Here is a 15,357-nt window from a genome sequence, read left to right as displayed (position 1 = left end):
TGGCCACGCTTTAAGCCCAAAACCCAGCCTGAAAATGGCGAGTGAGATCTCGCCGAAACAATCTCAATCTTACATGGGAAAAGACCCGAATACAACATGACCAGCATACCTACACCCGTGAAAATCTACGAAAAAACAACAACACCCACACACCCACAATACTTTCTCCATTTTTCCTCACAACAAACATTTTATGAAAAAACAGAACTATTTATTAGAGACATCCTGACTTTCTATAAAGATCTCAACAACTGTAAAAAGCTCTTCCAATTTCCCCCACAACCACCACACTGTAAGGGTAAGAAAATGTGACTTGCTAAATGTGAGCTCTTTTGATAAACTTAAGCTTGCATCTCTCTGCTTTTAGTCTAACATTTTAACCACTACACCACATTAGCTAATACTGGACTAACTTGCCTGACCACAGCTCTCTATGCTCTTAATAATCTCACAACTAGATTACAGATATACATTTTATATACTGTGTGAAGCTTTAAACACAAAAACTATAGCCAGTATAGAGTACAACAGCCAGTAAGGAAGGTGAATGCAATCTTGAGCCACTCAACTTTTTAAAAATGCATTGGCTATGTATGAGCTGCTGGGGCTGTTCTTTTTTGTTTCTTTGATATCATTCAGCCACTTCTGATTCTTCAGTAGACTTAATTTCACCAAGAATATTTGTTATTACCTGTTTCTTTTACATTCATGTAAACCATGTATATGTCATCATTGATGGTATCTAGCTATCTAGTTTTCCGTTAATCTCTTTTGGGGTTGCCTTCAATTTTTCAAGCATCAAAATCTTCTCCTATTATTGTTGCCTTAAGGTTATGTGTGCAAAATCTTTTAAGTTTATTATTAGTGATTTTAAAAAACCATCTGTTCTTAATGTTGAATGATTTAATCTTGCAATTCAAAATATTCTCAGAAACTTTCTCCTACATCATAATTCAAAGGCATTTTTAATTTCTTTTTAATTCAGCCTTTCAAAAGAAAAAAAAGTGCCGGCATAATTTAAAAAGTGCACATTTCCTCTCAAAATTTTTTTTCAAAAATAATAATAATAGAAAACAGATTTTATAAATAAAATTCTGCAGATGTTGCAGTCAGATACACTTCTAAAAATAGAAAAAGTTGAAGTGTCAATTTTGGAAACCAACTAAGAAATATGAATGAAGGTAAATATACTTGTTCAAGGATCCAATCTGGGTTGGCCCCTGGGACCAGAGGTTATAAGAAATAAATTTAAAAATACTCAAAATGTAAAAGAAATAGTTGGCCATTCAAAATATCTTACTACTCAGACTTTGCTAGATTTTTAAACTAAGTTATTCACAATGAAAAATAAAATCTCACTTGGTTTCTGGGCATGTAATTTGAATGTGTATTTATATACATCATTAACCAAATAACCTACCAAGTTTAGCTTGTTGTTGTAGTATCTTTTGCTGTGCAAGTTGCCATGCATGATGCAGATTTGATTTATGGCCTGGAAGAAGAGTCCTGTTATATTCTAGTAATTCGTGCAATGCAGTATCGGCTGAAAACAACAAGGTGAACAAAAGTTTAAAAAAGAATCAACCAAAATTCCTGTATTTTCTCCATAACTCTGTGTACTGTAATGATATGGCCTGATTCTATTCTTTTGATAACATTAAAAGATGTATGTGTCTTTGTTTAGATGCATTTAGCAATAATATTTCTATTTTCATAGTGAACTTCTGTCTATAATGTTTGAATTAATATAAGTTCAGCATTTTGTCCTAGAAACAAATGACCAAAGCAGGAATAATTCTATAGTTATTTATGTTGCTTCAGGCAAAGCTTAACTAAGATTCTTATCAGTTTGATCTATCTTATTGCATTATTTGCCTGCATTTGCTTGTACATATTCACTCATATTTTAGATGTAACTGAAGAATTTTAGATGTAAGCCCTTAGGCAAACTCTGTCTTTTACAGTTTGCCAAAATATTTTAAATCTGTCTTGACTGAACTGCTGAAATAATACTATCAGGGTAAAATATATTTTAAAAGTTGACTTTGATTTTTACATGTCCTTGTTTTTTCATCTTTTTATTCTTTATCTTTGATCTATGTCCTATATCTATGATTTATAATAAGGATAATCTTTGGTTAGGGAAAAAAAGAGACATTTTTGCTTATTCATTTGCAATTTTCCTTCTGCTTTGCTAATGCAATATTTTATATCCTCAAGAACTTACTTTAGGAATGAAATAAAGATAGATAGTCTTCGTCCAAAGAACTGTTAACAATTAAGGTGCCATTCTTTTACAAGTAGAATGGAACTCTACCTTTGGTTTTAAAAAAAAGGCTTAAACCTTTTCTTTCCTTTAAATATATATATACCCAAATCTCAAAATTGTTTTTGTTCCTTTATTCAAAGTCTAAATTGGGACCCTTTCTTATGTCCATCCCCAATTTTCCTCAAAATATTTATCTATATACTTACCAGAAAACTTGCTGATATCAAATGGAAAAAGACTAGATATTTTATGCAAAGACTGTGGTGTAAGTTTGCTTCTACTTGGTGTATCTAATTCCCTCGCTGGAAGGAAAAGCATTATATTAGGTTCATGAATTTAAAGCATCATGTGTATACATATTTATAAACATAAATAACAAATAAAAGGTATTTCTAAAAAGTCATTACTTACTTAGAATTCTGCTCTGCTGCTCTAGGGGAGAACTGGTGGGTCTTTCTTCTGATTTTGTACTATCTAGGCTTGTCTCTTCATGTCTGAAACTTCTAATAACTAAAAAGAATGATGAAAAGAAAACATCTATATATAAAAATCTCTACTGAATATAAAGGATAGACTTGAAAGCCAGAGGGAAAAATCTGTTACTAAAGCAACAATTAGACAAAATTTAAGTTCAGACTGAGAAGACGGTTTTTTGCAAACAACTCAAATGCCTTTCCTTCCTAAGTCTGAAGAAGATAAAGATATTAGCAAGGCTATGGGTGACTGTAAAAATAGAACGTTGGTCAAGGAAAGTGTGTAACTAGTTCCCAACTCACATCTTTTATTTACAGAGTGCTGATTTTGGAGAATTTGTACCTAAAAAGTGTGTTATTGATTATGGCCACAAAAACACAACAGCAAAGAGGATCAGATTGGGCTCTTGCTAAAAAATATAAGCTAGAGATGTTTAATTAATACTCTGAGCATCAGAATCTAATTGTACGGAGGAGAGATAAAATGACCAAGAACTGCACTTGCTGTGGAAACTTCAAAATGGAATAGTTCAAAGTGGAATGGAATGGTTCAAAAACATGACTTACTTGAAATTACATTTATGAAAATTGCAAAATGGGCATTACATCTTAACTCTCTCCTTGTTATATATGACTGAAGCATCTAAGCATTATGCACAACTGGTCTTTAAGTTAGCCTTTAGTAATTGTGAGTTCTGTGTATTCTCTGAGCTTGATTATTTGCTTGAAAACATTTCATTATTCAACTAAATAATATCATCATGCCTTAGCTAAGGAAATGTTCATAGTTCAACATCATTACATATATTTTCTTATATTTGAGACTTCAAAAACTATATTAACTACAATTTAATCTATTCTAGTTTTAATGTGTGTGAGCATCCATCTTCTAGTCATATTTGCATTTTCTAGACATTATGTATGCTTTGTACTTACTAGGAGCTTTGGTGATTTGTAGAGATGAAACTTTTGCCATCAATAATTGGTGATGTGACGGCAGAGTTACAGTAGTCTTATGACTAATTAGTGGTTGAAATTGTTGCCTTGATTCTGTTATTCATATATGTCAAAAAAAGAATAAAAATCTCAGTATGTTTTCAAATAAAATAATTCAACAAACTTGGTAGCAATTATTTGCCAATTCATTTTGCTCTGAGTAATAAGAATGCTTATTTAAAAAGATTTCATAGATACACCACAGTGACCTATAATGGCCACCAGACATTATATTGGTGTTTTTCCAATTGATTTCTGTTGTTTCACATGTGTGGTAGGCAGCATGCAACTCTTAAGATATTAGTTTATCTATTTCATTGAGTAGGAATCCTTCTTGCAATGATCTTCTGTCCCATTATAATTTCATTATGAATTTTCATGAATTCTGCTACTCTTTTCCTCCCCCTCTTTTTCTATCAAATATAAGACAATGTAGGAAGAGATCCTTGTCACTAAATGGTAGCCAAAATATCAGAAATCAAGTAACACCCTTTTCCAACTATATTTATTAAAAGGCACAAGCTGCAACTCACTAAAGTCTGCTACTAGATCTAGTAGAAGACAAAAACTGTTTATGTGGAAAGACGAGGTAACTTCCAATGAATTTATAGTCCTTGAAATAAAATTGTAATGGAGCTTGCCCATTATGGATGCATAGCTTAATGACCATTAAGTGAGATATCCTCACTTAATGACTCTACCTCATGCTCTTCCTGGTGTGACTATTAAACAAGTGCAGAGTGCCTCAGGAGTGGGACACCCTTGGGAAGACTACACAGGATCAGTGTTGCCTGCCCCAGGCCTCCCAAGACTAACCCTATCCCTTGAAGCACCCCATGCTCTGCTTGTGGCCCTTTGGGGTCCCCACAGTCCTGCTGTTCAGTAAGTCCTTGGATGGGAAGGAAACTGGCTGCAAGCTGCAGCACCATGATCTCTCCTTGGTTACTAGGTAAGAAAGAAGATGGAGCTTGCAAGCTCCAGCTAATTCACACCCGCTTACAGGCAGCCTGATCTGCCTTGGGCAGGATCTCAGTGGTGGGAAATGGGTGGATGGTGACTACTGCAGTATCCCTGCTATCGTCGTAAAGACAAATGATTGTGAGGATGTTGTAGCCACTGTAAATTTGAAACTGGATCTTAAGTAGCTTTTGGGGAGTTAACATAACTGGTTGCTTAGCAACCAGTCATGAGTTGAGGCATACTACCCATATATTTGTTGCATCTTCTGAATGGCATCAGAGAACATTCAGGCAGTATTGTATTTGTATTTTGTCCCATACTCTTATCCCAGTTTTTTTTTAAAAATCAAAAATCTTAAAAATAAAAATTATTCTTTTACAATACATATCAATTAATATCTTCCTCAGAGAAATGTGAATAATAACTGTATCATTCTTCAAAAACAGCCATGGAACAATGTTCTGATTTGCATCTTGGCTCTTCAAAGTATTAAAACATATGAATAATAAAGACATATTTCTGGATGTATGATTTCTTTTATTTTCTTTCGTATTTAATTTTATACAAGAAGGTACTGCCCAATTAAATACCTTTCTATAAGAGAGTTTTCTAAGTAACATTATTTTCAGGAGTTACTAAGGGTTCATTGTTTATTGCCGGGTCTTCAAGACTCATGAACTTAATCTTCTCAACTCTGGATTGCTCTAGATATAAACTCATGTAATCCTCTGATTGTTGAATTCAGCTTGTGTTGCTTTTCTTAGTTTTTTAATACCTATTTCTGATTCAGTTTATATTAACTTTTTAAATTTTGTTATAACTTAGTTAAATGGTTCCCTATATTTTGTTATTGGTCTTAGGCCACAAAAACTGACAATACACAACATTCTTACAATTTTCTCTTCTTCCTTACATTGTTCTCCTCATCAAGCTACCAAGCTATAGCAAGAATTGTCTGTCCTTCATTTTCTTGTCACTGATTTTTCTGTTGTCACTAAAAATGTTTTCAAATAGACTGAGTCTTATAGCATTGATGCAATCTCTGAATGGCAGGTGAGGAGGGATAGGGGGAGACTTTAAACCAAAGTTTTCAAGCAGATGTCACAGAAGATGATAATTAATTGAAAACTAAAAGGAACTTCTCCTAGGTATGAAAGAGGATAGGTGCACAAGGAAGAAATTTGCCATAGATCATTTGGGATTAAGAAACTGTGCCTTTCTACAGTATGATAAGCGAGATTTGACTACATAAAATCAAATTAGGACAATTACTTATACTTTATTTTCAAAAACTGCAGGAAAATCTAATGAATTGTATAAAAATACTTTTATGCTGTGTTGCTTTTCTTTTGTTCTTACCAACATCTCTGGACTTTTCTATTTTCTGTGTTTTTTCAAAAGCACCTTGTATATCTCTCATATTTGCCTCTAGTTTTGCAGCCAAAGATCTTTGTTTTGCTATGTTCTCATCTATAAAGATCAAGCAGATGTACTCATATATACTACATATATAATATACACATTGCCTGTATGTCAAACAAAACTGAATTTAACAAAACAACATACTTTCAAAAGTTCTTTTTCAGAATTTGTGAAAACTACACATAGATAATTGCAGAGCTAATGGGGATTGCAAAAGACAAAAAAGATCATCTTTGCATCCAAGCAAACTTGAAATCTGTTGCCCTGTCTCTGATCTTCCTTTCTAGGGAAAATTGTTGGGATAGGCATGGGGGAGTAGTTAGAGGCAGGGGTGGGTTTCTAAAAATTGTACTACCAGTTCGGTGGGCATGGCTAGATGGGGGGGGGCATGTGACTGAGTGGGCGTGGCCAACTTGACATCACTCATGCACACTCAGTCAAATGGCCCCCTCACCAAGCCATGCCCACTGAAACGGTGACGAAGAGTTTTGACAGGGGGACGGCCTCCAGCCTTGCTGGAGCTAAGGGAGTGCCTGCAAACTACCCAGTAAGAAAAGGGTTCAGCAGGGCTGGGGGAAGGGAAAAACACACCCATTTTGCACAAAAACGGGGGCATTTTTCCCTTTCCCTAGCCCTGCTGAAGCCCGCAGAGTGCTTCTAAAGGCTGGGAGAAGGGAAAAATACCTCCGTTTTTCTGGTTAGAGATCAATACAAACTCTCCTGTGTCTGTTGCTAGCTTTCCTCTTGCTCACTGGAATCCTTATACTCTCCATGGATATGACCAGTGTATATTTCTATCTAGATTTCACATAGGCAGGGATTTATATTGTTTCTCCAAATAGCTGGCAACTAATGTATTTCTCACTATTACATTGGGACCAGTGTTGGGTTTCAAATTTTTTTAGAACCTATTCTGTAGGCGTGGCCTGTTTTGTGGCAGTGGCTCGGCAGTCATGTGACCAGGTGGGCGTGGCCAACTTGGAAAATGTGGTGAAACTCACTTAACGACACTCTTGCTTAGCAGCCAAAATTTTGGGCTCAATTGTGGTCATGTTCTCTTTCTTTCTTTCTTTCTTTCTTTCTTTCTTTCTTTCTTTCTTTCTTTCTTTCTTTATCTCTCCCACTTTCTTTTTCTTTCTTTTTTTCCTTCCTTCCTTCCTTTCTCTTTCTCTCTTTCTCTTTCTGTCTCTTTCTGTCTCTCTCTCTCTCTGTCTGTCTGTCATTCTCTCTGTGTGTGTGTCTGTCTGTCTGTCTCTCTCTCTCTGTATCTCTCTGTCTCTCTTTCCTCACTCCCCCATGTGTCACTCTGTGTGTGTGTACGTGTCTGTCTGACTCTCACTCACTCTGTGTATGTGTGTGTGTCTCTCTGTCTGTCTGTCTGTCTCTCCCTCCCTCCCTCCCTCCCTCCCTCCCCCTCTGTTTCATTGTTCTCTCTGTGTGTCTGTCAGTTTCTCTCTGATTCACTAACTCCTTCCCGCTCTTTCTGTCTCTCTCGCTCTCTGTGCCTCTCTCTGTCAGTCTCTCTCTCTCTCTCTCACTCACACACATACGCAGACAGACACACATACTGTGGTCACCTTGTATTCCAATCACAGGTTAAAAGTACCTGGCAGTGGCATTTTTCTCTTAGGGGACAGGTCCTCTTCAGAAGGGCGAGGCTCCGCTGGTTGCCTTCCCGTTCCTTGTCTTCCAGCTGCGGCTCCACACCATGGAAAACATAATTGTGCACGCCCAGCACAATTACAGCCCAGAGCAGGACCAAAGCCCCTTCTCCCGAAGTCTCTGAGGCTGTAATTTATGGGGTGTGTGCACGCTCCTATGTTTTCTACAGCGTGGAGCTGTGGCGAGGTTCTGTGGAGCTGGTGATGACTCCGGAACTCATCTGGAAAGACGAGGAAAGCGAGGGGGACCCCTCCCCCTGCAGATGGGCTCCGGACCAGCGGGGCCTCATCCTTCTTTTTAACCAGGTGGCTGTCAAGAGAGGAGAGGGCAGCGCACACCATGTAGGCTTGTGCAGCAGCCGAAGAACAGGAGACGAGGATTCAGCTGCTGCAGAAGCCCAAGGGCACACACTGTCCTCTTCTCTCTGACAGCCACCTGGTTAAAAAGAAGGATGTGGCTCCGCTAGACTGGAGCCCATCCGGGAAGACGAGGAACGCGAGGGGTACCCATCCCCCCACGGATGGGCTCTGGACCAGCGGGGCCTCATCCTTCTTTTTAACCAGGCAGCTGTCAAGAGAGGAGAGGGCAGCACACACCATGTAGGCTTGTGCAGCAGCCAAAGAATAGGAGGCGAGGATTCAGCTGCTGCAAAAGCCCAAGGGCACATGCTCTCCTCTTCTCTCTGACAGCCACCTGGTTTGCTGAATCCGGCATGGCGGCGGGACTTTTGCCTTCGCTGAGAGCTTCGCTGGCAGCCACTTCTTGCCTTTGCTGCCGCGCCGGAAAGAAGCCGGTCTTTGGAAAGAACCTCCCCCTCCAGAGAGCCCATGCTGGGAGAGAAAAGGGGGCTGGCTGGTTTGAATGCGGACTAGGGGTGGTTTGGAGCCAGTACCACCTTCACTAATTTGGGCAGGAAGAGAAAGAAAGTAGGCTTATGATAAAGCACCCCTGCCACCAAAGGTGAAGGAGAGCACCTTCGCCCTTGACTATTGGATGCCTCTTTTCTCCACCCGCCCGAACTAGCAAAGAAGGCGGGCCACTAAACTGCCCGCTTGCCTGCATTCAAACCAGCCTGCGTCCTCTCTTTGGCCATGGGCTCTCTGGAGGGGGAAGTTAGGTCTCTCCCAAGACCTGCTTCCCTTACCTCGCGGTGCGTTTCCGGGACACGTTCGAGCAATTGGGGGGGGGCTTTCTCGTATGCCTTTGGAGAAAGAAAGAAGGCATGCGAGAAAGCCCCCCCCCCCACTGCCCGAACGTTTGAATGAAAGAGGCTGCAGGCTCCTTTGCTCTCGGCTATGGAATCTCCTTTAGTTCTCTGCTGCCCGAATGAGTGAATGAGGCAGACAGAGAATGAAAGGAGATTGCGTCGGGTTGTGGGGAGTGAGCCAAGTGTTCCAACCAGTTCTAAACGGCAGGTAGATTTGTGGAACCTCTTCTACCAAACTGGCAGGAACCCACCCTTAATTGGGATCTTTCCTTAGAAGGCTGAGATCTACTTGGAACATATACTTGGTACTGCTCTCTAGAATCTTTTAAACTGTATCTATTATATTTCTTTAAGATAGCCCTAAAAAGCTAGCTTGTGAGACCCTATATTTTAAAAGAAGCTCTTAAAAAATAAAAAAATGATAAACAGAAATAATAACATTGAACTTACCAGACACACCTTGCCAAACAACACTTTTTTGTTGCAGATTTTCAATACTTGATCGCAGATATGAAAACAAATGTTTTCTTTGTTGCAGAAATTCTTTTAGTGCTTCCTTTTGCCCTAAGAATAAAAGAATAATTACCACTTCAATTCATATTATATGTGTTGATAGTAATACTATGTAGGAATATAAGAGCCATGTTTACCACTGTTACATGAAGCTTTTTTCTCTTAGTAAAAAAAAAAAAAGCTTGTTCCCTCAACTAATTCTACTTCTCGTCCTTTATTGCACAGTATGGAACTCCTTCAGCAAAACTAAGCATTTTTAGATGTAAAATATGTTATTTTCCTTCTTTTTAAATTAATCCTCAAGATTTTTAAAAAGTTTCTATTAAAATATAGGGTCTTACGATCAAGTGATTGTCTTTGTAATTCTAACCCCAAAAATAATAAACATTCATATGAGAAAAGCCTTCATACTTCACTATTAAAGTGACATATTTTCAGGGCTTACATTATACAAAGACCACCTAATAGTACTCCACATTATCTTTTCAATCGTTTTTCAAATGAAAAAGCTAAAACAATTTTCTATGGGTCATTATTTCATCACAGTACCAATATAAAATCAGCGTGTATGCGTTGGGGGTAGGTTCCAAATGGACATGGTCCAAAACTAATTCAAGATTAAGGCTTAAGATGCATGCTAAAAAGCAGAAATTTGATTGCTAGATTGAACTTGATGGCTACTCGATTCATTTTTATACATTAATTCAAATACTAGTATTCCTTTACTTACAACAGTTCAATTTAGTGACTGTTCAAAGCTACATTGGCACTGAAAAAGTGATTTACGACTGTTTTTCATAGTTATGACTGTTGCAGAATCCCCATGGTTACTGATCAAAATTTGGACACTTGGCAACTGGCTCATATTTATGAGAGTTGCAGTGTCCTGGGGTCAGGTGTTCACCTTTTGCGACCTTCTAACAAGCAAAGTCAATGGGAAAAGCAGATCCACTTAATAATCATGTCATTAACTTAATACCTGCAGGGATTTACTTAACAACTGTGGCAAGAAAGGTCGTAAAATGTGGCAAGGGTCACTTAACAATTGCTTAGCAACAGATATTTTGTGCCAGTTGTGGTTGTAAGTCAAGGACTTCCTCTAACTTAATATTATAGCACTGTTCATACTTACTCTCAAGCATATTTTCTATTGGAGGCTCTTTGGGATAAAGTAAATGACGTTTATCAAATGAACTCTTTCTTTTTTCTTGTAGATTGTGCACTTTCCGTTCTAGATTACAATAAATGACAATAAAAGAAACAATGTATTTAAGATACTTTTTCACAATATAACTTTCTTAAATAAATATTTTTTCATTAAATAGCTTGTGACTGTATAGGTTATCTTCTAAAGAACTTTTCTTTCATCATGAAATATCGTACATACTTCAGGACTTTTGTTTTTGTTTTGTTTGTTTTTATTGGATTTATATGCCGCCCTTCTCCCAAAGGACTCAGGGTGGCGTACAACATTAAAAAACACATATCCCAAAAGTTAAAAAGAAATTAAATACATATCCCCCCCCCCCCAAAAAAAGCCTGAATTTATAGGACATTTAAAAATGAGTTAAAATTCCAGAGGGAAAGCACTCCCACAGAGAAGGCTTTCCCCCTGGGGGTCACCAGCCGACATTGTCTGGCCGATGGCACCCTGAGGAGGCCAACTCTGTGGGATCGTACTGGACGGTGGGAGGCTATTGGTGGCAGTAGGTGGTCTTGCAGGTACCCTGGGCCTAAGCGATGGAGCGCTTTAAAGGTCATAATTAATACCTTGAATCGCACCCGGAAAACAACGGCAACCAGTGCAGGCCGCCTAAAAGGGGTGTAACATGGGAGCACCTAGGTACCCCCATGACAACCTGCGCGGCAGCATTCTGGACCAGCTGAAGCCTCCGGGTGCTCTTCAAGGGCAGCCCCATGTAGAGAGCATTGCATAGTCCAGGCGAGAAAGGACGAGGGCATGAGTGACTGTGCACAGAGCATCCCGATCCAAGAAGGGGCGCAACTGACGTACCAGGCAAACCTGGTAAAAGGCCTCCCTGGTCACCGTCAGGTATTCTTCTAAACTAAGCCACGTATGCAGGAGGATTCCCAGATTGCGAGCCTTCTCTGAGGGGGCTAAAAATTTTCCCCCTATCGTCAAAGATTGAACAAGATGTACAAATCGGGATGACGGAAACCACAGCCATTCAGTCTTGGAGGGATTGAGCTTGAGCCTGTTCCTCCCCATCCAGATCGCACAGCCTCCAGGCATCGGGACATCACGTCGAGGGCATCGTTTGGGTGGTTTGGGGTAGAGATGAAAAGTTGGGTATCATCAGCATATTGATGATACCGTACCCCAAAACGCAAGATGATCTCGCCCAGCGGTTTCATGTATATGTTGAACAGGAGGGGTGAGAGAACCGACCCCTGGGGCACCCCACAAGTGATGCGCCTGGGGGTCGATCTCTGCCCTCCAGTCAACACAAACTGTGACCGATCCGACAGGTAGGAGGAGAACCACCGTAAAACGGTGCCCCCCACTCCCAACCCCCCGAGTCGTCGCAGTAGGATACCATGGTCAATGGTATCGAAAGCTGCCGAGAGGTCTAATAGGACCAGGACAGAGGAGCAGCCCCTGTCTCGGGCCCACCAGAGATCATCGACCAACGCAACCAATGCCGTCTCCGTGCTGTACACGGGCCTGAAACCCGACTGAAACGGATCCAGGTAGACAGCTTCATCCAGGTACCGGGGAAGCTGACGTGCTACCACACTCTCGACAACCTTTTCTACAAAGCAAAGGTTGGAGACCGGACGATACTTGGCTAAAGAAGCTGGGTCCAGGGAAGGCTTTTTAAGGAGGGGCCTCACCACCGCCTCCTTCAAGGAAGTGGGAAAGAACCCCTCTCTCAATGAAGCTTTGGTAATCACCTGGAGCCAGCCTCGTGTCACCTCCCAGGAAGCCGAAACTAACCAAGAGGGACACGGGTCCAGCACACAAGTGGCAGCACTGAGTCTCCCCATAATCCTGTCCATGCCTTCGGGGGTCACAGGGTCAAACCCATCCCAGATTATCTCCTCAAGATTCATCCCCGTCGGCTCGCCCGAATCTACCTAGTCAGAGTCCAAGCCTGTCCGGATCTGAGCGATATTATCCTGCAGATACTGAACAAATTCTTTAGCCCTACCCTGCAAGGGGTCTTCCCCAGTTCCTTGGTTAAGTAAGGAGCGGGTCACCCTAAACAGGGCGGCTAGGCGGTTATCTGAGGACGCGATAAGAGCGGAAAAATATTGCAGTTTTGCCGCTTCTATCGCCACTTAGTAGGATTTAATATGAATTCTTACTAGTGTTCTATCAGATTCGGACCGGCTGGCCCTCCAGCCACTCTCTCGGCGTCTTTTCCGGTGTTTCATCTCCCAGAGCTCCTTGGTAAACCAGGGAGCCACCCGGGATTGACACCGGGTCAGAGGCCGCAAAGGCACAACGCGATCCAAGGCCCCAGTGACAGCCCTATCCCAGGCTTCCACTAGGGCTTCAGTCAAGTTGTGAGCAAGGGATTCAGGAAAAGTCCTAAGCTCCATCAGGAACCTTTCAGGGTCCATCAGGTGCCTGGGGCGGAACCATCTAGTCAGTTCCGCCTCCCTGCAGAGAGGGGTAGTGGTATGGAAGTCAAGCCTGATGAGGAAATGATCAGACCATGACAAGGGTTGAATAGAAATATCCCCTAAATTTAGATCATTCATCCACTGCCCAGAGACAAAAATCAGATCGAGCGTGTGTCCCCCATTATGGGTGGGGTCTTGAATTAACTGAGTTAGGTCCATAGCTGTCATGGAAGCCATGAACTCCTGAGCTGACTCGGATGTCTCACCAATGGAAGGCAGATTGAAATCCCCCAGGACCATGAGCCTGGGGAAATCAACCGCCACTCCAGCTAACACATCCAGCAGCTCCGGCAGGGACGATGAAACGTAGCAGGGAGACAGATACATAACAAAAAGGCCCACCTGAGCTCCAAGGCCCCACTTCACAAAGAGGGACTCACACCCGCCTATCTGAGGCACAGTGACCTCCTGAGGTCTGAGACTTTCCCTAATAACCACCGCCACCCCCCACCCCTGCCCTGGGCTCTCAGCTGGTGAAATGCCCGGAAGCCTGGTGGGCATAGTTCGCTAAGGGGCACCCCCCCCTCATGGCCCAACCAGGTCTCCGTAATGCTTGCCAGGTCCGCTCTACCCTCTTGTATGAGGTCATAAATGAGGGGAGCCTTATATACCACGGACCTGGCGTTAAGCGACACCAGCCGGAGACCAGGGTCCTGTAATCCCGAGCATGCGGGGGTACGAGAAGGGAGATTGAGGGTCGGAACGCACGATCACTCTTAAACAGCAAACCCGCGTCCTCCGAACATCATTTGGCCCTCGGTCCCTACCATATCTGCCTCTCCCACAAACAGTAGAGATGGTGAACCCCCCAATGGAATGGCTTAATGTCTCCCCCGGAATCCCAACCCTTCCTAGCCCTCCCAACCTGCGCCTATTAGTTAGCTCTGGCCTGTGCCCTGGCAGACTCCCCCCCAAGCCTGTTTGAGCCATCTGAATCAACCCCCCCTCCCCCCCCTTAAAATTAAGTACAGACTTAATTCTGTACTTACTGATAACATCCAGTTGATTATATGGAAGAGTTCCCATTTCTTCCAGTTCATAACATTTTGATTCTAGTGCTGAAAACACTAGCAGCTCATGTATTTCTCTCTCTAGAAATTTAGAAATGCACATATTCAATTTCTGGTTAAAATATTGCATTTTAAAGTCCGTTTCTTGCATTTTGAAAGGAAAGAGCGAAGCAATCTTTATATCTGCATTTTTCAACATAGGAAAAGGAAGGTTATTTTTAACTGAGAATCTACTGCATGAATAACATGAATTGTTGTGGAAGTAAGAAAAAACTCCCTATTTGTAAGAACAATCATTAAAAACATCCTTTTGCATATATGATTGCAGGTAGGAAAGTGCTCTATTCATAGGAATGGAGAAGAGTGTACTTTTGCCGTTCTAGTCCAAGAAGCAAAAGAGTGTGGAATGAACATTGAGGACAGTGAGCATGTTGTTATTCTCAGTGGTGGGATGCTACCGGTATAACAACCGGTTCGGTGAGTGCATGCTTATCGCACATGCGTACTTTGTGTGCATGCACAGCACTGAAAATGGAGCATTTAGAAGCTCAGCTGCTTACCTTCCAAGTCAGCAACTGTAAGTAAAACAGCTGGGGCGGATGTCAGCTGTGCTGCGTGATTGAGATGAGCTAGAAAGCAGGAAATATAGGACAGGATAGAGCAGGGATGGGTGGGCGGGCCCAGCTCATTGTTGGAGCAAACCAGTTCGCTCCTAGTTGATTGTTGGAGCTACCAGTCCGCCCCTGGTTATTCCACATTAGTAAAAAAATGGAAAAATAAACTTTCAAAAAGTCTACAGGAAAGATCACAGACTGTATTGAATGAGAAATTAGCAGAAGAGATGTTGCCCTGAAATCATTATCAAGCTAAACTCATTTTAGTAATCTTTAAAACAAGACTGTAATGTTTTATTTTCTGTTTTAAACACAGATTTATAAATGATTAATTCTATAGAAGATTGCAGCAAGTAGTGATCTAGTGCATTGCAGATATTCGAGTGAAGAGATTCTTGTAATAGGGAAGCTGGTGTTCATTCGAGATTCTGAAACAATTTTTGGTAAGAAAGTAATGTTTCCTTCCTTCCTTCCTGTTTATTAATCTAACTCTTTTTTGGAATTATATTGCCCAGATTACAATTGGTAGCTCAATAGTAGCAAAGCTGCAACTCTGGAACTGGCACAATTTTCATAACAT

At 41.2% G+C, this 15,357-nt stretch overlaps 1 protein-coding gene across 11 annotated transcripts in view; it reads right to left on the bottom strand.

Annotated features, from left to right (window-relative positions):
- CCDC7 (coiled-coil domain containing 7) overlaps positions 1-15,357 on the bottom strand; it is a 301,313-nt gene that overhangs the window by 17,785 nt on the left and 268,171 nt on the right. For 9 of the 11 annotated variants that reach the window (XM_081970140.1, XM_081970145.1, XM_081970146.1 and 6 more), the window contains 9 exons: positions 14,724-14,792; positions 14,143-14,244; positions 10,635-10,733; positions 9,440-9,553; positions 6,058-6,168; positions 3,679-3,792; positions 2,681-2,779; positions 2,476-2,571; positions 1,421-1,543 (listed from right to left, as the gene is read on the bottom strand). In XM_081970140.1, coding sequence (XP_081826266.1) covers positions 1,421-1,543; positions 2,476-2,571; positions 2,681-2,779; positions 3,679-3,792; positions 6,058-6,168; positions 9,440-9,553; positions 10,635-10,733; positions 14,143-14,244; positions 14,724-14,792 — 927 coding nt within the window. Of the gene's footprint in view, positions 1-1,420; positions 1,544-2,475; positions 2,572-2,680; positions 2,780-3,678; positions 3,793-6,057; positions 6,169-9,439; positions 9,554-10,634; positions 10,734-14,142; positions 14,245-14,723; positions 14,793-15,357 lie in introns of those variants that run through there. The other 2 variants (XM_081970147.1, XM_081970142.1) reach the window with 2 other exon arrangements.

This window comes from Natrix helvetica (genome assembly GCF_964273705.1).
Source record: "Natrix helvetica genome assembly, chromosome: Z".
Classification (NCBI taxonomy): domain Eukaryota; kingdom Metazoa; phylum Chordata; class Lepidosauria; order Squamata; family Natricidae; genus Natrix; species Natrix helvetica.
The sequence above is the reverse complement of the archived record's forward strand: the minus strand, read 5'-3'. Positions and strand labels throughout refer to the sequence as shown.